The following is a 20,411-nucleotide window of genomic DNA, read 5'->3' as shown; positions in this document are numbered from 1 at the left end:
GGTGGGCACTGAGCACTTTGCCTGCCCCCAGCCCCACCGTGTGACAAGGCCCCCATACACCCTAGCCCCACTGCAGAACGTCCAGGGAGGGTGCTGAGCCCCCACACACACCCCCAGCCCCACTGCAGAACGTCCAGGGAGGGTGCTGAGCCCCCACACACACCCCCAGCCCCACTGCAGAGCATCCAGGGTGGGTGCTGAGCCCCCCACACACCCCCAGCCCCACTGCAGAGCATCCAGGGTGGGTGCCGAGCCCCCACACACACCCCCAGCCCCACTGCGGAGCATCCAGGACGGGTGCCGAGCCCCCCGCACGCCCGGCAAGGTGACCCCGGCCGGTACCTTTGAGCGAGATGATCTCGTGGTGGATGGAGCGGGACGTGTCCATGGCCCGGCTCGGCTCGGCCCGGCGCTGCGCCCCGCGCCCCCCCCGCACTTATGGGGCGGCCGCAGCCAATCAGGGCCGGTCCGCCCCGTCCGGTGCGCCGGGAACGGGCAGCTCCTGCGGCAGCCCCGCCCCCGGCACGGCACGGCTCGGATCGGCACGGCTCGGATCGGCACGGCTCGGATCGGCGCCGCCATCCGCACCTGCTGCGCCACAGCCCCCCCATCCCCATGCACTGCAGCGCAGCCCCCCCCCCCGACCCAGTAACGCCTCGCCCCCCCCCATCACGGCGCAGCCCCCCCCGCACAGCCCCCTCCCCGCGGGGCCACCCCCCGGCACCGGGCCTGGGCAGCAGCACGGAGGCCGCAGTCCCGTCCCCCCCCCGCTGCCAGGAGCACCGGCACGGCTGGGGGGGAGAAGGGGAGGGGGGGACCTACGCAGCCCCTGCCGTGGGCAGAGCCGAGCCGCAGCCCCAAGGAGCCGCCGCCAGCCCCACCGTGCTGCGGCCGGTGCTGCCCGTGCCCGGGGGGGCCGGGGGCCATGGGGTGCCCACGCGGTGCCCCCCCCGTGCTCCCGGCTGGGCGGCGATAACGGCAGCAGCCAGCAGCCGCCGGCACCCGGGCACGTGTCCGCGGGGCAGGGACGGCGCCACGCGGCATCGACGCCCGCGGCACCGCCGCCGCCCCGTCCTGAGGGCTCGCTCACGGGCACCCTGCGACCCGCGGCGGGGCTGCCGCTGCCAGCCCTGCTGCCCTGGGGCTCTTTGTGCCGCGCGGGGGCGGCTCAGGACGTGGGGTGCCGGCGGCGGGAGGAACGCGCTGCACGCCCCCCCCGCGGCACAGGCACCGGGGCCAGGCCTCCCCAGGCAGCGCGGCCGCCCCTGCGCAGCAGCGAGCGCGGCGCCCGGCCAACGGCAGCTCCGTCCTGCTGCCGGCGTGCTCCAGCTTTTATCCTTACACGGCCGCCTGCGCCCGTCTGCTGCGCTTCGCCGGGGGGGGCACGAGCCCAGACGCGGCCCCACGAGCGCGGGACACGGGGAGCTGCCCCCAGCCCCCCGCCGGTGGCCGCGGTGCCCACGCAGGGACACCGAGCACGGGGACACCGAGCCCCCCGGCCACAGGGCTGGGCTGGGGCTGGGGCTGGCGCGTGGCCGTGCCCGCGGCCGCTCGCTGCGGTGCCCGCGGGGATGCAGCCGGCGCTGCCTCTGGCTGGGACCCGGGGCCGGCGCGCGCCAGTGTCGCCAGCCCAGGCGGAGCTGACAGGTACAGGCGGCGCCGGCGGGCTGCGGGCCAAGCCGTCTGCTGCTCGCTCGTGGTGTCAACACTTTTTGCAGAGCCCCGAGGCTCGGCTGACGCTTCCCGGCTTTGCCAGCAGCTTTGGGACAGCGGCGTGTGCAGTGACCCCGCTGGCTGCGGGGAAGTGACCCGTCCCAGCGCCAGGGCAGGGGTCGGCACCCAGACCCCCCCACCGGCGCCGACAGCGGGACCCGGGGCACCCCGGGGTCCCCGAGCTGTGCAGTGTCGGGGGGACCCCAAGGCTGGGACGGGCCCTGAGCCGCTGGCCCCAAGCACACAGCCACACACAGGCAGGGGCCCCTCCGTGCCCCCCCCGAAAGGACACCCGCTGCGGCCGCCAGGATGTTGGCCAGGATCCCACCCCGGTGGTGCCGCACGCACAAGGATAAAAAGCCCCTGGGGCGCGGGGACAGACGGACGGCACGGGGACAGCCCCCGGCGAGGGCGGCAGCGCAGCTGGGGCTCGGCCGTGCGTGGCCCCCCCCGGCCCCCCGCGGGGATCCCCGGCCCCCGCAGCCGCGGTGACGTGCCGGGGTCAGGCAGCGCCGGCCGCGCTCGCGCCCCTTGTAAGGGCATGGCTGCTCCGAGCCGGCGGCCGCGGCACCGCCACCGCGCTGGGGGGCCCGGGGGGCCCGCGGCGGCCCCAAGCCCACGCCCCAGACCCTGCGCCCCCGTCCCCACCCCACGGCCACCCCCCGACCCCATGCACCCCACACCCGGGGTGGGCAGGGGGGTCTGGGTGCCCCTGGGGTGCCGACACTGACCCCCCACGCACCCCCCACGTGCCCCACGCACCCCCCCACGCACCCCCCACGCGTGCCCACCCCTGCCACGGGGCCGCGGGACGCCGCACCGTGCCCACCGAGCGGGGCTCCGCGTGGGGGCACAGCCCCCCCTCCCCTCCCCCCCCACCCCCTGCAGCTCTGCCCCGGCGCTCAGCCCCACGGCGGCCCCTGCTCGGCGCGCCCCGGCCCCCCACGCGGAACACCCGTGGGGCCCGGCGCTACCTTTGTAGCGCTCCCGCACGTCCTCGTAGGCCTGGATGAAGTCCTGCTCCTCGGGGTTGGGGGGCAGGCTGCCCAGCTCGTACGTGGCCATGGCCGGGCCGGGGGCGGCGGGGGGGGCGCAGCCGCGTGGCCGCGCCGCGTGGGAGCCGTGGGAGCCGCGGGAGCCCCGCGCGGCCCGGCCCGGCCCGGCCCGGCCTTAAGGGAAGCGGACACGGGGGGGGCGGGGGGCGGCGGAGCGGCGGCGGGGGGCGGGGCGCGGGGCGGGGGCAGGGGGCGGGAGGGGCGGGGGGCGAGGGGGGGCGGGGGGGGGCGACAGGGGACGGGACCGGGACAGGGTGGGGCTGGGGGACAGGGGACGGGGGACGGGGGACGGGGCAGGTGAGAGGGACGGGACGGGGGGGCAAGGGACGGGACGGGGGGGCAAGGGACGAGGGATGGTGCGGGGCTGGGGGTGCGGGTGACAAGGGACAGGACACGGGGACAGGATGGGGCTGGGGGGACAGGGGACAGGGGACAGGTGAGAGGGACGGGACGGGGGGACACGGGAGGGACGGGGGGACACGGGACAGGACGGGGGGATGAGGGACGGGACGGGGGGATAGGATGGGGGGACAAGGGAGGGACAGGATGGGGGGTGAGGGACAGGACGGGGGGCAAGGGAGGGACAGGGGGACAAGGGACAGGACGGGGGGACAATGGACAAGGGATGGTGGGGGGCTGGGGGTGCAGGTGACGAGGGACAGGACACAGGGACAGAATGGGGCTGGGGGGACAGGGGACAGGACACAGGTGAGAGGGACAGGATGGGGGGACAGGACAGGGGGACACGGAACAGGATGGGGGGACAAGGGATGGTGTGGGGCTGAGGGTGGAGGTGACAAGGGACAGGACCTGGGGACAGGATGGGGCTGGGGGGACAACACAGGTGGCAAGGGACAGGACGGGGGGACAAGGGACAGGACACAGAGCACAGGTGACAGGGGATGGTGTGGGGCAGGGGGTGCAGGTGACAAAGGACAGCAGGGGACGGGGCCACAGGTGACAAAGGACGGGACGGGGCCACAGGTGACAAAGGCTGGGACACGGTGAGGAGGGACAGGATGGGGCTGGGGGGTGACAAGGGACAGGATGGGGCTGGGGGCGGAGGTGACGAAGGATGCACAGGAGCCGGGGTGCAGGTGACAAAGGATGGGACAGAGGACACGGGTGGGAAGGGACAGGGTGGGCACAGGTGACAAGGAGTGGTGTGGGTCTGGGGGTGTAGGTGACAAGGGACAGGACATGGGGACAGAAGGGGGCCAGGGGGACAGGGGACAAGGGACAGGACAGGGGGGACAGGGGACAAGGGACAGCACCAGACAGGGGTCACAGGCGACAAGGGATGGGACAGGGATGTAGGTGACAAGGGACGGGACACAGAACACAGGTGACAAGGGGCAGGACGGGGCTGGGGATGCCGGTGACAGGGGGTGACAGGGGCCCAAGGGGTGCCCAGCACCACCAGACGCCCGCGGGGAGCACGGAGCCACCGGCGGGTGCAGGATCGGGCCCTGGCCGGCACAGGGACACCCCCACGAGTGGCACCGGCCCTAAAGGCAGAGGAGGCCAAGGGGGGGGGGGGGGGGGACAGGGCCAGGAACGGGGGGGGGGGGGCAGCAATGGGGGACAATGGGGGCACTGAGAGCCGGGGGGGCTTGGTGCTGCTGGGGGGAACTGGGCACCAGTGGGGGGCACTGGGCACTGGTTGGGGGGGCTGATGGGGGGCACTGGACACCACTGGGGAGCACTGGGAACTAATGGGGGGCACTGGGCAGGGCTGATGGGGGGCACTGAGCACTGATGGGGGGCTGATGGGGGGCAATGGGAACTAATAGGGGGCACTGGGCACTGGGGGGGGCCCTGGGCACTAACGGGGGCCCCACAGAGCACGTAGGGGTGCCTCCCTGAGGGGGGGGGGGGGGGAGCAGGGCTGGGGGGGGGCACCGCTGCTCTCTCACGGTGTGCACATGGCCCTGCCCCGGGCGCTGCACGTGCACGCCTGCCCCACGCGTGCCCACGCCCCCCCCGGCCCCCACCAGCCCCATGCACGCCCGGTGCCGGATGGCCCAGCCCGGCCCCCCCGCCGCCGCCCCACCCCGTGACTCAGCACCGCAGCGTCACCGCCGCCGCCGCCGCGTCCCCGGCACCCCACAGCACCCCACAGCACCCCACAGCACCCCACAGCACCCCACAGCACCCCACGGCCCCCCCACACCCAGCCCCTGGGGTCTGGCTCTGCCCCCCCCAGCGGGACCCTCGGACCCCCAACGCGGAGCCCTGGCAGAGCCCCGCAGCCCCCAAATGGGGGGTCCTGGGGGGGCCAGGACCCCGGGACCCCCCCCGAGGATTGCCCCCCCCGGGACCCCGTCAGCAGCGGGGACCCCAGCGCGGCGGCGGTGCCGGGCTCAGCCCCGAGGCCGTGGGGCCGAGGCCGGGGGGGGGCAGCGGGGGGGCGGCTGCTAAATCGGGGAGGAGGACGGGCGGCGGAAACAATGCGGGCCCATAGCTGGCAGGGCGCGGGGCCCCCGGCGGGGGGTGCGGGGGGGCACGAGCCCCCCCGGGTGTGTGTGCGCCCCCCCAGCCACAGGGACGGGGCCCCCGGCGGGGACACGGCGCCCACCAGGAGCGGCCCCCCCGGCACAAGGGGGGGGGCACGGGGCCCGCTTCGCCACGGCCGTGGGGGCACGGGGCTGCGGTGCCAGCAGCGAGGGCACGGGGACGGCCCCCCCCGGGGGGGGCACCACGGAGCGAGGTCCCCGGGGTGTCCCCGGGGTGTCCCCAGCAGCCGCGGGGCCGGGACACGGAGGCGCCGCCTGGGCCCGCGCCCCCCCGCCGAGGGTCTCGGTGCCGGGCTCCCCCCCCCGGCCCCCCCCGCAGCCCGGCCCCGGGGGCCCTCTGACGGCGGCCGGGGACACTGCAGGGCCCGGGGACCGGGACGCGGCCGCCAGAGGGGCCTCGGTGTCCCCGAGGGACGGGGACGGGGACAGCCGGGCCCGGCCACACGCGCCCCGCCCGGGTGTCCCCAGCGCTGTCCCCAGGCGCCCAGCAGCGGGGCAGCGGAGGGCTCCCGGCCGGCGCACGCAGCCCCGGAGCAGCGGCAGCCACCTCCTGCCCCGGCAGCAGCCCCTGCACGGGGACACCACGGACACGGTGTGCGGGGGGCAGGCAACACGGCCACCGCAACGTGGGGGGCACGGCCCAGCCACACCGACAGCACGGCACGGGGGGCACGGCACAACCACTGCAACACGACATGGCCACACCGACAGCACGGCACGGGGGGCACGGTGTGCTCACTGACACAGCACGGCGGGCACGGCACAGTCACTGTGACAGCACAGCACGGGGGGCACGGCATGACCACCGCCACACGGCACGGCCACACCAAAAGCATGGCATGGGGGGCACGGTGTGCTCACTGACACACCATGGGGGGCACGGCACAACCCCTGCAACACAACATGGCCACAACAACAGCACGGCACAGGGGGCACAGCACAGCTGCGGCGACACTGTGACATGGCACACGGGGCACGGCACAGCCACCGTGACAGCACGGCACAGGGGGCACGGCACGGTCACAACAACAGCAGGGCACAGGGGGCACAGCACGGTCACCGTGACACAGCACGGGGGGCACGGAACAACCACTGCAACACAGCACGGCCACAGCAACAGCACGGCATGGGGGCACGGCACAGCCACCTCGACACTGACATGGCACAGGGGGCACAGCACGGCCACGGTGACAGCACGGCACGGCGGGCACAGCGCAATCACCGTGACACAGCACGGGGGGCACGGCACGGCCACCACGACACTGCAACGTGGCACAGGGTGCATGGCACGGCCACAACAGCACGGCATGGGGGGCATGGCATGGCCACCGTGACACAGCACAGGGGGCATGACACAACCACCACAACACGGCACAACCACCGTGACAGCACGGCACAGGAGGCACAGCACGGCCACAACAACAGCACGGCACGGGGGGCACGGTGTGCTCACTGTGACACACCACGGGGGGCACGGCACAACCCCTGCAACACGACACAGCCACACCAACAGCAGGGCACAGGGGGCATGGCACAGCCACGGCGACACTGTGACATGGCACACGGGGCACGGCACGGCCACCGTGACAGCACAGCACGGGTGGCATGGCATGGCCACACCAACAGCACGACGCAGGGGGCACGGTGTGCTCACTGACACAGCACGGTGGGCACGGCACAGTCACTGTGACAGCACGGCACATGGGGCACAGCACGGCCACCGTGACAGCACGGCACGGGGGGCACCGCACGGTCACAACAACAGCATGGCACAGGGGGCACGGCATGGTCACTGTGACACAGCAAGTGGGGCATGGCAAAACCAGCACAACGCAGCACGGCCACCGTGACAGCACGGCACAGGGGGCACAGCACGGTCACCGTGACACGACATGGCCACAGCAACAGCATGGGACGGCCACCGCGACACGCTGTCGTGGCACAGGGGACGTGGCACAGCTCGGCCACCCCGACAGGGCGCAGGGGCCGCAGTGCCTGCGGTACGGCACGGCGCAGCTCCGAGCCGCGGCATCGTCCCCCTGCTCCCCAGCCCGGTGCTGCCGGTGTCAGCGGTACCACAGAGAGTCACCGAACGTCAGGGACTGGAAGGGACCCTGGAAGATCAGCCGGTCCCATCCCCCTGCCGGAGCAGGAACACCTGGGTCAGGTCACGCAGGATCGCGTCCAAGCGAAGAGGAGCAGACCCCACAACCCCCTGGGCAGCCTGTTCCATGTTCTGTCACCCTCACCGTAAAAAAGTTTCATCTCATATTTAAGCTGCACCTCCTGTGTTCCAGCTTGCACCCACTGCCCCTTGTCCTGTCATCGGGTGTCACCGAGAAGAGCCTGGCTCCGTCCTCCTGACGCTCACCCTTTACGTATTTATAAACGTTAACGAGGTCACCCCTCGGACTCCTCTTCCCCAACCTACAGAGCCCCAGCTCCCTCAGCCTCCCCTCTAAGGGAGATGCCCCGCTCCCCTAACCATCCTCGGGGCTCTGCCGGAACCTCCCGCGGCATCGCCCCCAGACACCCCGCGGCATCGCCCCGTGGCACCGCCGCATGCTGCGGCACAGCCAGGCCTCCTGGCACCGACCACAGGGGCTTGCCCCATGCTGGGCACAACCACCACGCGCGTGTGCAACGGCGCAGCCTGGCACGGCCACAGTCGCCAGCGGTCCCTGCGAGCAGCTGGGTGCATCAGACAGCGCGACCGGACCCCGCCACGACAATACCGGGTCCCCGATGGGGCCGAGCCCTCCCCGGACCCCCACGGGCACTGCCCCGAGACGGTGCCGCCCGTGCCGCCGGCCCTACCTGCGATCCTGATCACCGCCCGCTCGGCAGGGTCCAGCACCGTCCCGTTGCCCGCAGTCGCCTTGGTGCGTTTGGTGCGCTGGTGCTTGGCCAGGTTCCAGGGCAGGGTGTCCCCGGGGCTCGGGGAGCTGCTGCTGCCGCTCGAGCTCTCCTCCGCCATCTCCGCCGGCTGCCGGCACCCCGCCGGCCTCAGCTCCTGCGGCAGAGGGACGGGGTCAGGGCAGGGGGACCCCCAAGCGCCACCAGCCCCTGGCACCGCCGCTCCCAGCTCCGAGGCCTCGGCACGGCTTCTGGGCACGCCCCAACTGCCCCGGCTCGCACCTGCCACCGGCAGCGCCCGCAAAACCCACAGCCGGCCCCGTGCCAAACGGGAGGGAGGCGCGGCCAGGAGGGAGCAGCCCCCAGGTGGGGGCACGGGGAGCAGCTGCTTCGGGTTCCCCCACCAGGAACCGCAGCCAGCCCCCTGGGGTTGCCACATGGGGCAGGGGGCTGGGAATGGGGGACCTGGGGGCACAGGGAGCGCTGCGGGCGAAGCACCGAGCTGTTGGTGAAAGGCACGAGCAGGATGCGGCCGCAGCCTCACCCCAGCAAACGCAGCCCCACGCATGATGCACCCCAAGACCCCAAGGCCGGGAGGGGACCGGGGACGCCACCAGGGCGGAGGCTGCACCAGGCCTACCACGGGGAGCACCTGGGGCCACCAGGAGCTGCTGCCGGGGCCCGCTGCAGCCTCGTGGCACCTGGGGAGCGCGGCGCAGGTTGCCAGGCGAGGCCGCACGTCAGGGCTGCCGGCAGCGGGGACGCCTCTGCAGTTCCACCCCCTCACGCAGCGCCGCGAGAAGCCAGCACCGGTTACGTGATCTTGGGCAATGTTTTTCCACCGGAGCCCGCATCGCCCCGTGCCGGGGCCGGGCTGCACCAGCAGGCCAGGAGGAGCGGCCCTGCCGCCCGTACGGTGCCCGGCACCACCAGCACCACAGGGACGGCAGCACAGTCCTCCGCACCCGGCCGTGTGGGGATGGGGACCCCCTGCCCTCCCCGCCGCACCAGGCAGTGCCGCGCTGCTGCCGCACCGTTCCCAGCGGCTGCGGCCGGCTCAGGGCCGGATCCGGAGCACAGCAGCTGGCAGCAGGCACTGGGAGCACCCTCGGGCCTTGGAACCCTCGGGGCTGCGGCGGGCGAAGCTGCTCCCTGCGAGCGCAGAGCCCAGCCCCAGCCCCGCGGCTCCCAGGCCCGGAGGGACGCCCGTGCCCGCAGCGCCCGAGCAGGGGCCGCACGCACAGCGCGGCAGCGCCGCCGCCACCGGCCCCACGGGAACCCCCTGCTCCTGCCCCCTGCAACAGGGCCCTCGGGGGCCTCTCCCCCGCCGGCCGCTGCCCACACGCTGCGGAAGGGCCCCCCCGGGACCCCCGGCACGGCTGATTCACAGCCTCCATCCCCTGCGCCTCCGCCGCAGCCCACGGCCCCTCCTGCGCCCGGCAGCGCACCCCCAGCCCCGCGGGGGCTGCAGCCCCCCCCCGGCACCGCCAGGGACTCGGCACGGGGGGGCAGCACGGGACACCCCCGCAGCACAGCCCCTGCCCCCCATCCACCCCCAGCCCCCCACCCCGCACCCCCGTGCACCTCCCGCAGCCCAGCCCCCCGCAGCCCCTGCGGCACAGCCCCCCCCCGCCCCGCACCCCCGCTCCCCGCGGCTCCTTCCCCACGCCCGGCCCCTGCAGCAGCCCCGCGCTCGCTGCACCCCCGCCGCCCCCCCCTTTTTACCGCAGCCCCCGCCGCCCCCCCGCAGCCCCGCCGCCCCCCCAGGCCGGGGGCCGCCCGCACCCACGCGGGACCCACGCGGGGAGGAGCGCCCGTGGCCCCGCTGCTCCCGGCCCCGCCGGCGGCACCGCGCGTGGGCCCGGCCCGGCCGCACTCACCGAGCGCCGCGGGGACCCCCGGTGCGCGCCCGCCGCGGGGGCATCTCGGGCCGGGGGGTGCGGCGGCTGCGGCCCGGCGGGGCTCGGGCACCGGCACCGGCACCGGCACCGGCAGCGCTGCGCTGCGCTCCGGCGGGGCCCGGCTCCGGGGGCGGGCGGCGGGCGGGGCCGGGGGGGGCGGGCGGGGCCGCCCCTATCTCGCACCCGCACCCGCACCCGCGGGGCCGCGCACGGCGGGCGGCGAGCGGGGACCGGGGGGTGCGGGGCGGTGAGGGGTAACCGCGACCCCCGCCCGCGGCGCGCCCGGCACGGCAGGGGTTAACCGCGACCCCCCCCCCGAAGGGCCCCGTCCCCTTTAACCCCTTCCGTGCCGCCCCGCAGCGCGGCCTTGGGGGCTCCCGGGGCTCGTCCCGGCCCCAGCCCGCGGCCCCGACCCGCACCGAGCTGCGGCACGGCCGGGACGGGGGCACCGCACCGGCGGCACCGGGCACCGCGGGGCAGGGCACGGGGGCACCGGGCACCGGGGACGGGGGCACCGGGTGCCGGGGACACGGACACCGGGTACCGGGGTACCCAAGAGCTGGAGCCGCAGGGCCGGGGCCGCACCACCCGCGGCAGCCCCGGGCACCAGCCCTGCACCCGCCGTCCCGCGCCCCGCTGCCTCCCGCGCCCCGTTACCGGGTGCCGCCGCGGCCGGGCCGAGCAGCGCGCCCTGCCACCCGTGCCACCGGTGCCACCATCCCCGCGCGGGCGGCATCAGCCTTCACATGACCCAGTTCCTCTCCTGCCTGGCGCAGCCTCTGTTGGCTCCGGGCCTGTTTACACCGCGGTGGCACCGGAGCTGAGCGCCCCGGCACACCCGGCCTCCGCAGGAAGGCCCCAGCGGCACCGGGGCACTGCTGGGGTGACCGCAGGCGGCGGTGGCGCAGCGCGGCGGGGGTGTGGGCCCTGTCCCCACAGCAGCCCCGGGCTCCGTGCCCAGCCACGGCCACAGAGCACGGCGAGGTGCCACGGCTGCGCGGCCTTGCAGGAGGCCGGGCCGGTGGGAGCACGGGCAGGCGGTGCCGCCGCGTCCTGGCACCGCGTGAGCCGGGCTGGCGGCACAGGGGCAACACCAGGAGCCCCGGCACAGGCCCCGGCGTGCTGCAGAGGGAGAGGAGCCCGGCCTCTGCTCCGCTGCCTCCGCTCCGCCCGTGGCCCCGCGGCCGGGATGGAGCTCGGCGCCGCCACAGGAGGCAGCGGGCAGGGGCGAGGCGCTGGCAGCCGGCGAGGCCCCGGAGCTGGCACTGTGCCGGGACTGGGGTGGCGCCGGGCGAGGGCGACGCTGCAGGCACGCAGAGCGGGGCCGCGGGGCCCAGGCGTCCGCAGCGCACCCGAGCTCCGTGGGCACCAGCAGCACGCAGGCAGCGAGCGTCCACACGGACACTGCCGGCACGTCCGTCTGCACCAGGCACACCCACGTGCATGCAGTGACTGTGTACACGCATGCACACCCACACATGCACACCCACACATGCACACCCACACATGCATGCACACTCATGCACATGCACACATGCATGCAAAAACACATGTACATGCATGTGCACCGACACATGTACACGCATGCACACACGTATGCAAACACATGTGCACAGACATACACACACGTACACACACACGCACACACGCACAAACGCACACACTGAGCCTCGCTGGTTGCAGCACGCAGGCACACACAGATGCAGGTGTGCACACACACACGCATGCACCCACCAGGTGTACAAGGCACACCCATGTGCTTGTGCACGCACAGTCTTCCCCGCCCCCCCCAGCAGACGCCCTCTCCCCAGCCCCCAGGCACATTCCCTGCCCCTCCCAGCCCTTCCCAGTGCCCCCAGTACCCCCCAGCCCCACGTGCCTGCCCAGTGGTGGCACAGCGCATTCCAGCCCCCGCCCAGCCCCATGGCGCTGCCAGCACCATCGGGGTTAGGGGACCCCAGGGCCACCCCCATGTCCCCCCCCCAGCTCCCTACCGCTGTGTGTGTCCGGTGGCTGCTGCCCGTCCTCGTCCTCGTCCTGGTCCCCGCCGGCCGCTGTCCCCCAGCAGGCTCCGGGCGCTGCTTCGGGCCCCTCCCGCGGCCCCGCTGCAAGGCAAAGCTCTTGGCACGTGCGCCCCCGCTGCTGACGGGGACACAGCCCCACGGCACTGCGCGGCACGGCACGGCACCCGTCCGTCCCGCTGCCTGCCCATGGCCTCCCCCTGTGCCGGGCAGGGCACGGGCGCTCCGGCCGTGATTACGTGCGGCACCCGGCAGGGGAGAAGGGGGCGATTCCCTCGCCGAGAGCACGGACAAAGGGCCTCATTCAGCACCGCGCTCAGCCCCGCGGGCCCCTCGGGACAAAGGTCCCTCACGCTTGGCACCAGCAGCACCAGGCTCCCCCCGCTCAAGGCCCACGGCCGGCGGGGCCCCATGGGGCACAGCGGGGCTGGAAGGGGGCCCCCAGCCCCACGCGGGACGGGGTGTGGAGCCCCCAGCCCAGCTGCATTTTGGCACCCCGGGGCCGGGCTCCTACCTGCGAGGCTGCCGGCGGCGTCGCGCTTCCCAACTGCTTCCCTGCAGGAGCAAAGCGGGAGCGAGCGGCTCGGTGCTGGCACGTGAGGAGTGCCCCAGCGCCGCTCCCCGCCCCGGATCCCGGCACCCGCCCTGCCCGGCCGGAGCTGGGCACTGGCAGCGCTTCCACGTGCGGATGCGACGCCTGCCCTGGGTCGTGCCCAGGAGGAGCCGGTGCCAGGTCCCGGCGCTGGCGGCACGGGCACGCTCTCGTTCACGCTGCCGGTTGTGCCCACGGTGCCGTGCCCAAGCAGACAGCCCCACCGCCTGTCCCCGGCACGCGCCGTGGGCATGGCCCTGTGGGTTCACCCCAGCACAACCCAGAGGTGCCCCCGCGTGGGAGCCGCCCTCCCCCTGCCCACACCGCGGGGTCCCATGGGGTGGGGGGGGGGGTCGGCAGTCCCCCAGTGCCGCTCACCCTGCGGAGACAGGGAGGGCCAAAAGCCGGGGGCTCCTACGGGAAGGGGCCGCCGCAGGATCGGCGCAATGGGAACGGGGCTCGCCCTGGCGCCGCCGTGCCCCTCGCCCCCGCTGCCGCTCCCCAGCTGGAATCCAGCCCCAGGGAGCTGGGAGGAAAATCCCACGGCCCCGCGCTGCCAGGGGTCGGCTGGGGGCGGCCCCGCGGGGCCATCGTGCCCGTGCCGCCTCCCGCCACGTGTCACCGTGTCCCCATGCGTCCTACCCGGGGGGCGCGGGCACCGCAGCACGAAGAGCGCCCAGAGGCAGAGGGGGCCCAGCACCGACACCAGCACCCAAAGCGCCCACAGCCACGCGGGGTCCCCCGGCGTCCCCGGGCTCGGCGGGGCCATGCGCGAGCCCCAGGAATTCGCGGCCCCGTCCGGCTGCTGCAGGACAGATCCAGATGTGCGGCCTCTCCCCGCTGACTCACTGCGGCCGGCAGGGACGCCTCCAGCTCTGCCGCGGAGCCTTAACCCTCGCGGGGGCCGCGTCGGGGATCCCCCAGCTGCAGGCACTCCCCTGGCCCCTGCGCTCCCCCACCTCCGAATGCCCCCCGGGACAGGGACCCTGCCTGTGGCACGGCTGCATGGGACCGGATCCTGGCACCGGGAGGGTGCGGTGCGGCCATCCCCTGGCTGTGCTACCTGCCCCGTGCCATGCCCCCTGTGCCCCCCCCCAACATCCCCTGGGGCCCCCAGACCCCCTGTATCCCGTGTCCAGCAGCTGCACCACATGGCCCCGTGTCCCCTACATTGCCCGTGTCCCCTACAGCCCCTTTCACCCCCACCCCCGTGTCCCCTGCACCCACTGTCTGCAGGCTTCTCCAATGCGCAGCCCCGTCCCCTGTATCCTTCATGGCCCCAGCACCCCGACATTGCTCATGTCCCCAGATCCCTCACGTCTTGCAAGGAGCCCCCCCATGCCCCTGTCCCCTGCACCCTCTTTGTCCCCTACATCCCCCATGTCCCCCACATCCCCCATGTCCCCACCCCTGGCACTGCTCTGGGGTGTCCCCTGGACAAATACGTCCCCAGGCAGTAGCTCCATGCCCGCAGCCCAGCTCCTGCCAGCTCCAGCAGCACCCACGGCCCCGGCAGTCCCGGCCCTGATTCAGCCCCCCCCAGGACCCCCTGGCGCTGGCCTCTGGGGACCGGTGCCCCTTCAGTGGCACCCCCTGGGCACGGGGGAGGAAGGCCCTGCCCCATAGCCAAAGGGACCCCCAATCCCCAAGGGTCCCCACCGCAGACCAGCAGACACCCGTGCTGCCCAGTGCCTGGGGCTGTGCCCACCACAGGCACCCTGCCAATGGGCTGGGGGTGGGCAGCGGAGCCCCCCTGAGACCCCCAGGGTGCCGCGAGGCCCTGCCGGGGGGGCAAGTACAGGCAGCTGCAGTACAGGCAGGGTGCAGGCAGGGTGCTCAGGGTGCACGCAGGGTGCTCAGGGTGCAGGCAGGGTGCTCAGGGTGCTCAGGACACAGGCAGGGTGCAGGCAGGGTGCTCAGGGCGCAGGCAGGACACAGGCAGGACACAGGCAGGACACAGGCCGGGTGCAGGCAGGGTGCAGGCAGGGTGCTCAGGGTGCAGGCAGGGTGCAGGCAGGGTGCAGGCAGGACGCAGGCAGGGCGCAGGCAGGGTTAACCCCCCCGCACGGAGGCACTGCCCGCTCAGCCCCCGGGGCGCTGTGCCGGGGCCGAGCAGCGCCGCCGCTCCGGATCCGCCCGCGGCCCCCACGGGCCCCACGCGAGGGGGGAGCGGGGCCGGGGCCAGCCCAGCCCGGATGCCCCGGAGCTGCCGGTGCCAAGCCCCGGAAAACCCTGCCGAAATCCCCCGGGTTGCGAAACGCCGAGCGGCGCCGCCCGGACCCGGCCCCCCCCGGGGCCCCGGGGCCCGCCCCCCCCCGCCCCGCGCCCCCGCCCGGTCCCTGGCACCGGGGGTTGCCGAGCCCCGGGACGCCCCCCCCATGCCCACGCGCGGGGCCGGGCCCCGTGGCCGTCCCCTCGCGGCTGCTGCCACCGTGTGGCCTCGCGCGGCACCAGCGCCACGGGTGGCACCAGGGCCCGGGGCCACCCAGCTCCATCCCCACGGGCTCGGGCCCCCGACCCCCCCACGGAGCCCACCCTAGGGGTGGCACCTCCGCCCCCCCCCAACCCACAGACGCAGACAGGTGAGGGGGGACCCCCCGGTCGCTCCCCACCCCAGCAGGGCCCCCCAGGTTCCTGCCAGCCCCACACCCCCAAGGGGCCGGGTGAGCCCCCCAGCCCCCTCGGCCCCCCCACTCTCAGCGCACAAGGAGCCGTCCGGTCTTTATTCCAAATCCTGTACGCGCTGCACCCGCGTCCCCGCGCCCCGCATCCGTCCCTGCCCCCTGAGGCCAGCCCGGGGCCATCCCCACGTCCCCGACCCCCGCTGGGACCCCCCCGCAGCCAGTCCCGGGGGGCCGCCGGGCTCAGGCCCCCAGCTTGGAGCGGCGGCAGGTGATGAGGTACTGGGGGTAGGCCTGCGTGTCGTTGAAGATGACGAAGATGCTGGGCTCGGACAGGTTGTCCACGACGCTGTCGTAGCGCCGCGGGGCGCCCGCCGCCTCCCGCAGCGGAGGTGCCCGCATGTCCCGGCTGCCCAGCGTGTAGTCCCCCGTCAGCGCCTTGGCCACGAAGATGTACTTGTTGCCGTCCGTGCCGCAGGGCGAGTACTGCTCCTGCGCCGACACGGCCGCCTTGGCCGCGAAGTACACGCCGAGCCCGTAGAGAGCAGCTGCGGCAGAGGGGTCAGCCGGCGCCGCCGGGGGCACGGGGCCGGCGCCCAACACCGGCGCACGGTGCTGCGCCCGCGGTCCTCCCCCCCACCCCGTGCTCACCGTTCTTGCCGCAGAAGCTGCGGTTGAAGCCGTGCAGGCAGATCTCGCGGCTGGACTGCTCCGTGGTGCCGTGGAAGAGGACCCGCTCCACGGCCCGGCTCTGGCACGCCTTCTCCATGCTGGCCTTCTTCAGCTGGTACTGCTTGTAGAGCAGCGGGTGGATCAGCCTCTCCACCTGCCGACAGCGCGCAGCGTTCAGGCCCTGTGGCTCCAACCCCCCGGGACCCCCACCAGGACCCTGCTCCGGACCCCAGCCCCGCGCCACCCCGCGGGGACCCCACCTTCACGATGTGGATCTTGTTGTACAGCTCCTCCAGGGTGGCGTAGAAGAGCTGCACGGTGTCCCCGAACTCCTCCGAGTCCTCGGCCAGCGGCATCAGCCTCACCTCCTCGTCCAGCCCCGACGCCTCCGGCCCTGCGGAACAGACGTGGCACCGGTGAGGGGGGGGCAGCCCCTGGCGGTGCGGGACCCCCGTCCCTCCGCGGCACGCACCGAGCAGGTGCCAGGCGCTCTCGCTGGGGGGCTCGCTGCGCGAGATGGGCAGGGCAGAGGCAGTGCTGATGTCGTACTCCTCCATCTGCTCCAGGTCGACGATGACAGGCCGCCCGTCCAGCAGCACGTCCAGATGCCTCTCGCGGCGCTGCCAAGCCGCCTCCAGCAGCGCGGCGGTGGCGGGCTCGTAGGGCACGGCCGTGCCCGTGGGGTCCCAGCGCACCCAGCGCGCCGCCGCCCCGGGGGGGCCGCGCTCTGCCGGCCTCAGCCGCTGCAGCAGGACGGCGAGGTCGCGGGCGGCAGCGGCGGTGTAGCCGGCGAAGCCGCGCAGCGTGGCCGTGGAGTCACGCAGGCAGAGGCGCACGGCGTGCCGGCGCTGCAGCAGGGCCAGGCAGCGGCGGCAGCCGGCCGGCAGCGCCCGCAGCCCCGCGCTCTCCACCTGCTCCGTGCGCAGCCGAGCCTCCAGAGCCTGCTCCAGCTGCCGGGGCAGCGCGCTCACGTCCTGCTCGAAGGAGGCGTACAGCGTCACCCGCGCCGTGTCGGCTGCCGGCAGGGCCTCCTCCAGCGAGGCCTCCAGCGCGGCCAGGAGGCCAGCATCCTCCTCTTCCGAGGCGGGGCCGGGGCCAGCCCGCTGCTCCTCCTGGAAGGAGTGCAGGGACAGCGCGGTGGCGCGCTCCAGCTCCTCATCCTTGTTCCACGTGCTGTCCAAGGACCGCTGGATGGCCAGCAGCATCTGCGCCTCCTCTTCCTCTGCCTGGCCCTCCAGCTCGCCCAGGAGCATGTCCTCGGTGCCATAGCTGTCAGACATCTCCCAGAGCTCCTGATCCTTGCCAAGGGGCTTGAGCACATCGCTGGGGTCCCACTCTTTGCCAAAGCCGCCCTCGAGCTGCTCCAGAGCTGCCTCATGCAGGGTGGGCAGGGGGGAGCCTCTGCCCTCCCCATCCTCGTGGGCGCCGTCGGTGCGCAGTGCTGCCAGCAGCGCCTTGATCTCCTCTGCGAGGAGAAGTCGGCGTCAGCCAGACCTGACCCGGGGGTCACCACGCCCCCAGCACCCCCCTGCACCCCACTCACCGATGTCGGGGGGCACGCTGTCTCCCACAGCGCCGTCGGGCAACTCCGGGTGCTTGGCGCCGAGCGTGGTGGGCAGCGGCTGCCGGCGGCAGCTCGGGGGGAGCAGCTCCGCCAGCTCCAGCTGTGGGGACGGACGGGAGGCGCTGCACACGCAGGCAGCACAGAGCCGGTGCCGCTGGCACCCTCCTCCCGGCCTCCCCGGGCGGCAGCAGAGCCAGCACCGGCTGTACCTGGGGGTCCGGGGGGCTCCACTGGACGTCGCCCAGCTCGAGGACGCACTGGAAGCGGCTCTCCAGCTGGCGCAGGATGCTCTGCCCACCCTCGTCCAGCAGGAAGCGGGCGACGCCAGGGTAGTGCAGCGTCACCGTCTGCGAGCTGACGGTGCCCAGGAGGCTCTGCAGGAACTCGGCGGCGGCCTGGCACCGCCCGGCCTCCCCGCTCACCTGCGGGACGGCACCGCGGGGTCAGCCCTGCCCGCGGCAGCACCCCCCGGTCCCCCGCCGGCCCCACGCTCACCCTGAAGCCGGAGACGTCGTCGCCTTCCAGCGGCAGCATGGAGACCTCGGGGATGCTGGCCAGCAGGTCCTGGTAGTGCCGCTGCAGGTAGCGCAGCGCGCCCCGCTCCATCGACACCAGCGTCTCGTCGGGCGCCGCGTCCCGCAGGAAGTCGCGCAGCTGCTGCCGGTTCTCCTGCTCCGTGCCGCGCAGCGCCAGGCCCTGCAGCCGCCGGGTGCCGGGGGCCAGCTGCATCTCGCAGCACCGCAGCCGCTCACGCAGCTGGTGCCAGCGCGGCGAGCACAGCGCCAGCGCCTCGCGCGCCGACAGCTCCACGGTGAAGGGGCTGAGGGTGTCCTGCAGCAGGCGGGCGGCATCGCGGGCGGCCGCAGGGCTCCGCGCTGTCACCACCACCTCGTCCTCCGCCACGGCATAGCTGGCCGGTGCGGCGCAGCCGGCCAGGAGCTGCCCCAGGTGCGCGCGGACGTCCTCGCGGCGCAGGAAGAGCAGCGTCGGGGCCGGCAGTGCCAGGTGCTCCTGCGCCATCGCCTCCGTCACCGTCTGCAGCCGTGGCTCGGACTTGGCTGCTGATGGCACCGGGCTCAGCTCCGGCAGGAGCTCCGCCGGCTCCGGGCTGCTCTCCTCATGGCCGGGAGCTGGCGGCTCAGCGTCCGTGGGGTCCAGCTCCTCCGCCGGCTCCAGGAACTCGTAGTAGGGCGAGACGGCCAGCTCGCTGCCCTGCAGCTGGTGCGGCTGCTGCAGCACACGTGCCGCCACTGCCGGGAGAGAGACGTGGTGCAGCCGGGGGCCGTGCGCGCCCCCGCTGCGGGGACAGGAATGGGACAACCAGGATAAGCTGCAGGAGGGGGCAAAGCGGAAAGCGGGCCCCCCCCAGGCCATGCCGGCACGCAGCCACTCACCTGCGGGCTCTTGGAAGGAGACGATGGCCACTTGGCCCCCCGGCAGCACCCGCACAGCGCGCACGCGGCCGCCGCCGCTGCGCCGGTTCTCGAAGTAGAGCTCCAGCAGGTCCCGGTGCAGCCCCGGCGCCCGCACCCGCACGCTGTCAGTCTGCGGCAGCCGCTGCACGGCCAGCGCGGCCCCCTCCAGCCCGCGGCACTGCACCCGCTCCTCCACCGCCGCCAGCGCTGCCGGGGAGGCGGCGGTGACGCCGGGGCTGCACTGGGGCATGCACCGGCACCTCCCCGCCCAGCCCTCCCAGCGCCCACCAGTGCTCCCAGTCAGCCGCCGCTGGCATCAGGGGCTGCGGCACCCCCAGCACCACGGCGCCGGGCAGGGAGAGGGGGCAGCCAGCCCCGCACGGCCACAGCGCCCCCAAACCACCGTCGCGGTGCCCTCACCGTTGTCATCGAGCGGCTCGTGCAGCCGCAGCAGTGCCCAGTCCCCGGCGCGGTGCAGGCTGTAGGTGCCGGGGGGCCGCTCCAGCACGCGCTCCACGTAGAGCTCCAGCAGCTCGGGGGGGGTCTGGGGGCTGACGCCCCGCAGCAGGAGCCCGGCTGGGTCCCAGGGGGGGGCCGGGCGCACCCGCAGCTCCGCGCCCTGCAGCCGGTGGGGGGCCCGGGCCAGGACGCCCTGGGCGTCTGGGGAGGGCGAGCGTCACTGGGGGGCTGGGGGCAGCACCCACGCCCCGCACCCTGCCCCACGCCGCACAGCCCCGACCTCGGGCTGGTGGTGCAGCTCACCAGTGCTCCCAGTTTGGACCAGGCCCCCCTCACACCCCAACCCAGCACTCCCAGTTTGGACCAGGGCCCCCAGTGCCCAGCCCAGTGCTCCCAGTTTGGACCAGGGCCCCCTCACACCCCAACCCAGTGCTCCCAGTTTGGACCAGGCCCCCCCAAACCCCAACCCAGTGCTCCCAGTTTGGACCAGGCCCCCACAAACCCCAACCCAGTGCTCCCAGTTTGGACCAGGGCCCCCTCACGCCTCAGCCCAGTGCTCCCAGTTTGGACCAAGTCCTCCAATGCCCAGCCCAGTGCTCCCAGTTTGGAACAGGTCCCCCCACACCCCAGCCCAGTGCTCCCATTTTGGACCAGGTCCTGTCAGCAGCAGCCCGGCCCCGACCCTCTCACCTTGGGGGCTCTCGAAGGTGAGCAGGAAGAGCGGCCCCAGGCGCTGGCAGCTCCGCACGGGGCCCCCCCCCGAGCGCCGCCGGCTCTCGAAGTAGAGGACGAGGAGGTCCTCCTCGGCGTCGGGGGGGGCGCCCCCCACCTCCAGCACCCCCTCCGCCATCCCGCACGAGCCTCCTTCGGGGGGGGGGGGGCGCTCAGCCCGGGGAGCCCCGACACCCCCACCCCGTGCGCCCCCCGCACGGCCCCCCCCGACCCGCGGCGGCACAGCTCCGGGGGACCCCGGCCCAGGGACCCCCCCGCACCCCCTGCGCCCCCCTACTCCCCCCGCCCCCCGCG

General features: G+C 74.6%; 3 protein-coding genes across 11 annotated transcripts in view; all 3 read right to left on the bottom strand.

Moving 5' to 3' along the window:
* Positions 1-13,486, bottom strand: part of PLEC (plectin) — a 57,944-nt gene extending 44,458 nt beyond the window's left edge. For 2 of the 9 annotated variants that reach the window (XM_080582332.1, XM_080582333.1), the window contains exons 1-4: positions 13,297-13,486; positions 12,577-12,617; positions 12,036-12,146; positions 8,102-8,297 (exon numbers count right to left, since the gene is read on the bottom strand). In XM_080582332.1, coding sequence (XP_080438458.1) covers positions 8,102-8,297; positions 12,036-12,146; positions 12,577-12,617; positions 13,297-13,423 — 475 coding nt within the window. In that variant the 5' untranslated portion in view covers positions 13,424-13,486. Of the gene's footprint in view, positions 1-342; positions 404-2,687; positions 2,855-8,101; positions 8,298-10,020; positions 10,196-10,698; positions 10,825-12,035; positions 12,147-12,576; positions 12,618-13,296 lie in introns of those variants that run through there. The other 7 variants (XM_080582327.1, XM_080582330.1, XM_080582331.1 and 4 more) reach the window with 6 other exon arrangements.
* LOC308190689 (uncharacterized protein) lies at positions 4,510-8,092 on the bottom strand. The gene is made up of 2 exons (XM_080582353.1): positions 6,682-8,092; positions 4,510-6,175 (listed from the first exon to the last, which is right to left on the bottom strand). The coding sequence occupies exon 2, from the start codon at positions 6,118-6,120 to the stop codon at positions 4,681-4,683; it is 1,440 nt and encodes a 479-aa protein (XP_080438479.1). The 5' UTR covers positions 6,121-6,175; positions 6,682-8,092; the 3' UTR covers positions 4,510-4,680.
* A 1,872-nt stretch (positions 13,487-15,358) lies between the features above and the next one.
* PARP10 (poly(ADP-ribose) polymerase family member 10) lies at positions 15,359-20,406 on the bottom strand. Its single transcript, XM_080582317.1, has 10 exons — positions 20,076-20,406; positions 19,347-19,586; positions 18,906-19,133; positions 18,007-18,761; positions 17,721-17,933; positions 17,491-17,611; positions 16,420-17,412; positions 16,208-16,341; positions 15,927-16,101; positions 15,359-15,823 (listed from the first exon to the last, which is right to left on the bottom strand). Exons 1-10 carry the CDS (start codon positions 20,233-20,235, stop codon positions 15,519-15,521), a joined length of 3,324 nt encoding a protein of 1,107 aa, XP_080438443.1. The 5' UTR covers positions 20,236-20,406; the 3' UTR covers positions 15,359-15,518.
* Positions 20,407-20,411: the final 5 nt, after the last annotated feature.

The sequence above is a fragment of the Anser brachyrhynchus genome (assembly GCF_964034855.1).
Source record: "Anser brachyrhynchus genome assembly, chromosome: 2".
Classification (NCBI taxonomy): domain Eukaryota; kingdom Metazoa; phylum Chordata; class Aves; order Anseriformes; family Anatidae; genus Anser; species Anser brachyrhynchus.
The sequence above is the reverse complement of the archived record's forward strand: the minus strand, read 5'-3'. Positions and strand labels throughout refer to the sequence as shown.

What these genes read in the sequence shown, in the direction of transcription:
- PARP10 (XM_080582317.1), bottom strand. Translation starts at nt 20,235, where the DNA reads ATGGCGGAGGGGGTGCTGGAGGTGGGGGGCGCCCCCCCCGACGCCGAG. An exon ending in CACCTTCGAGAGCCCCCAAG is followed by an intron (nt 19,587 to 20,075) that starts GTGAGAGGGTCG and finishes CGCCCTCCCCAG; the next exon opens with ACGCCCAGGGCGTCCTGGCC. An exon ending in ACAAGATCCACATCGTGAAG is followed by an intron (nt 16,102 to 16,207) that starts GTGGGGTCCCCG and finishes CGCTGTCGGCAG; the next exon opens with GTGGAGAGGCTGATCCACCC.
- LOC308190689 (XM_080582353.1), bottom strand. Translation starts at nt 6,120, where the DNA reads ATGCTTTTGGTGTGGCCGTGCCGTGTGGCGGTGGTCATGCCGTGCCCC.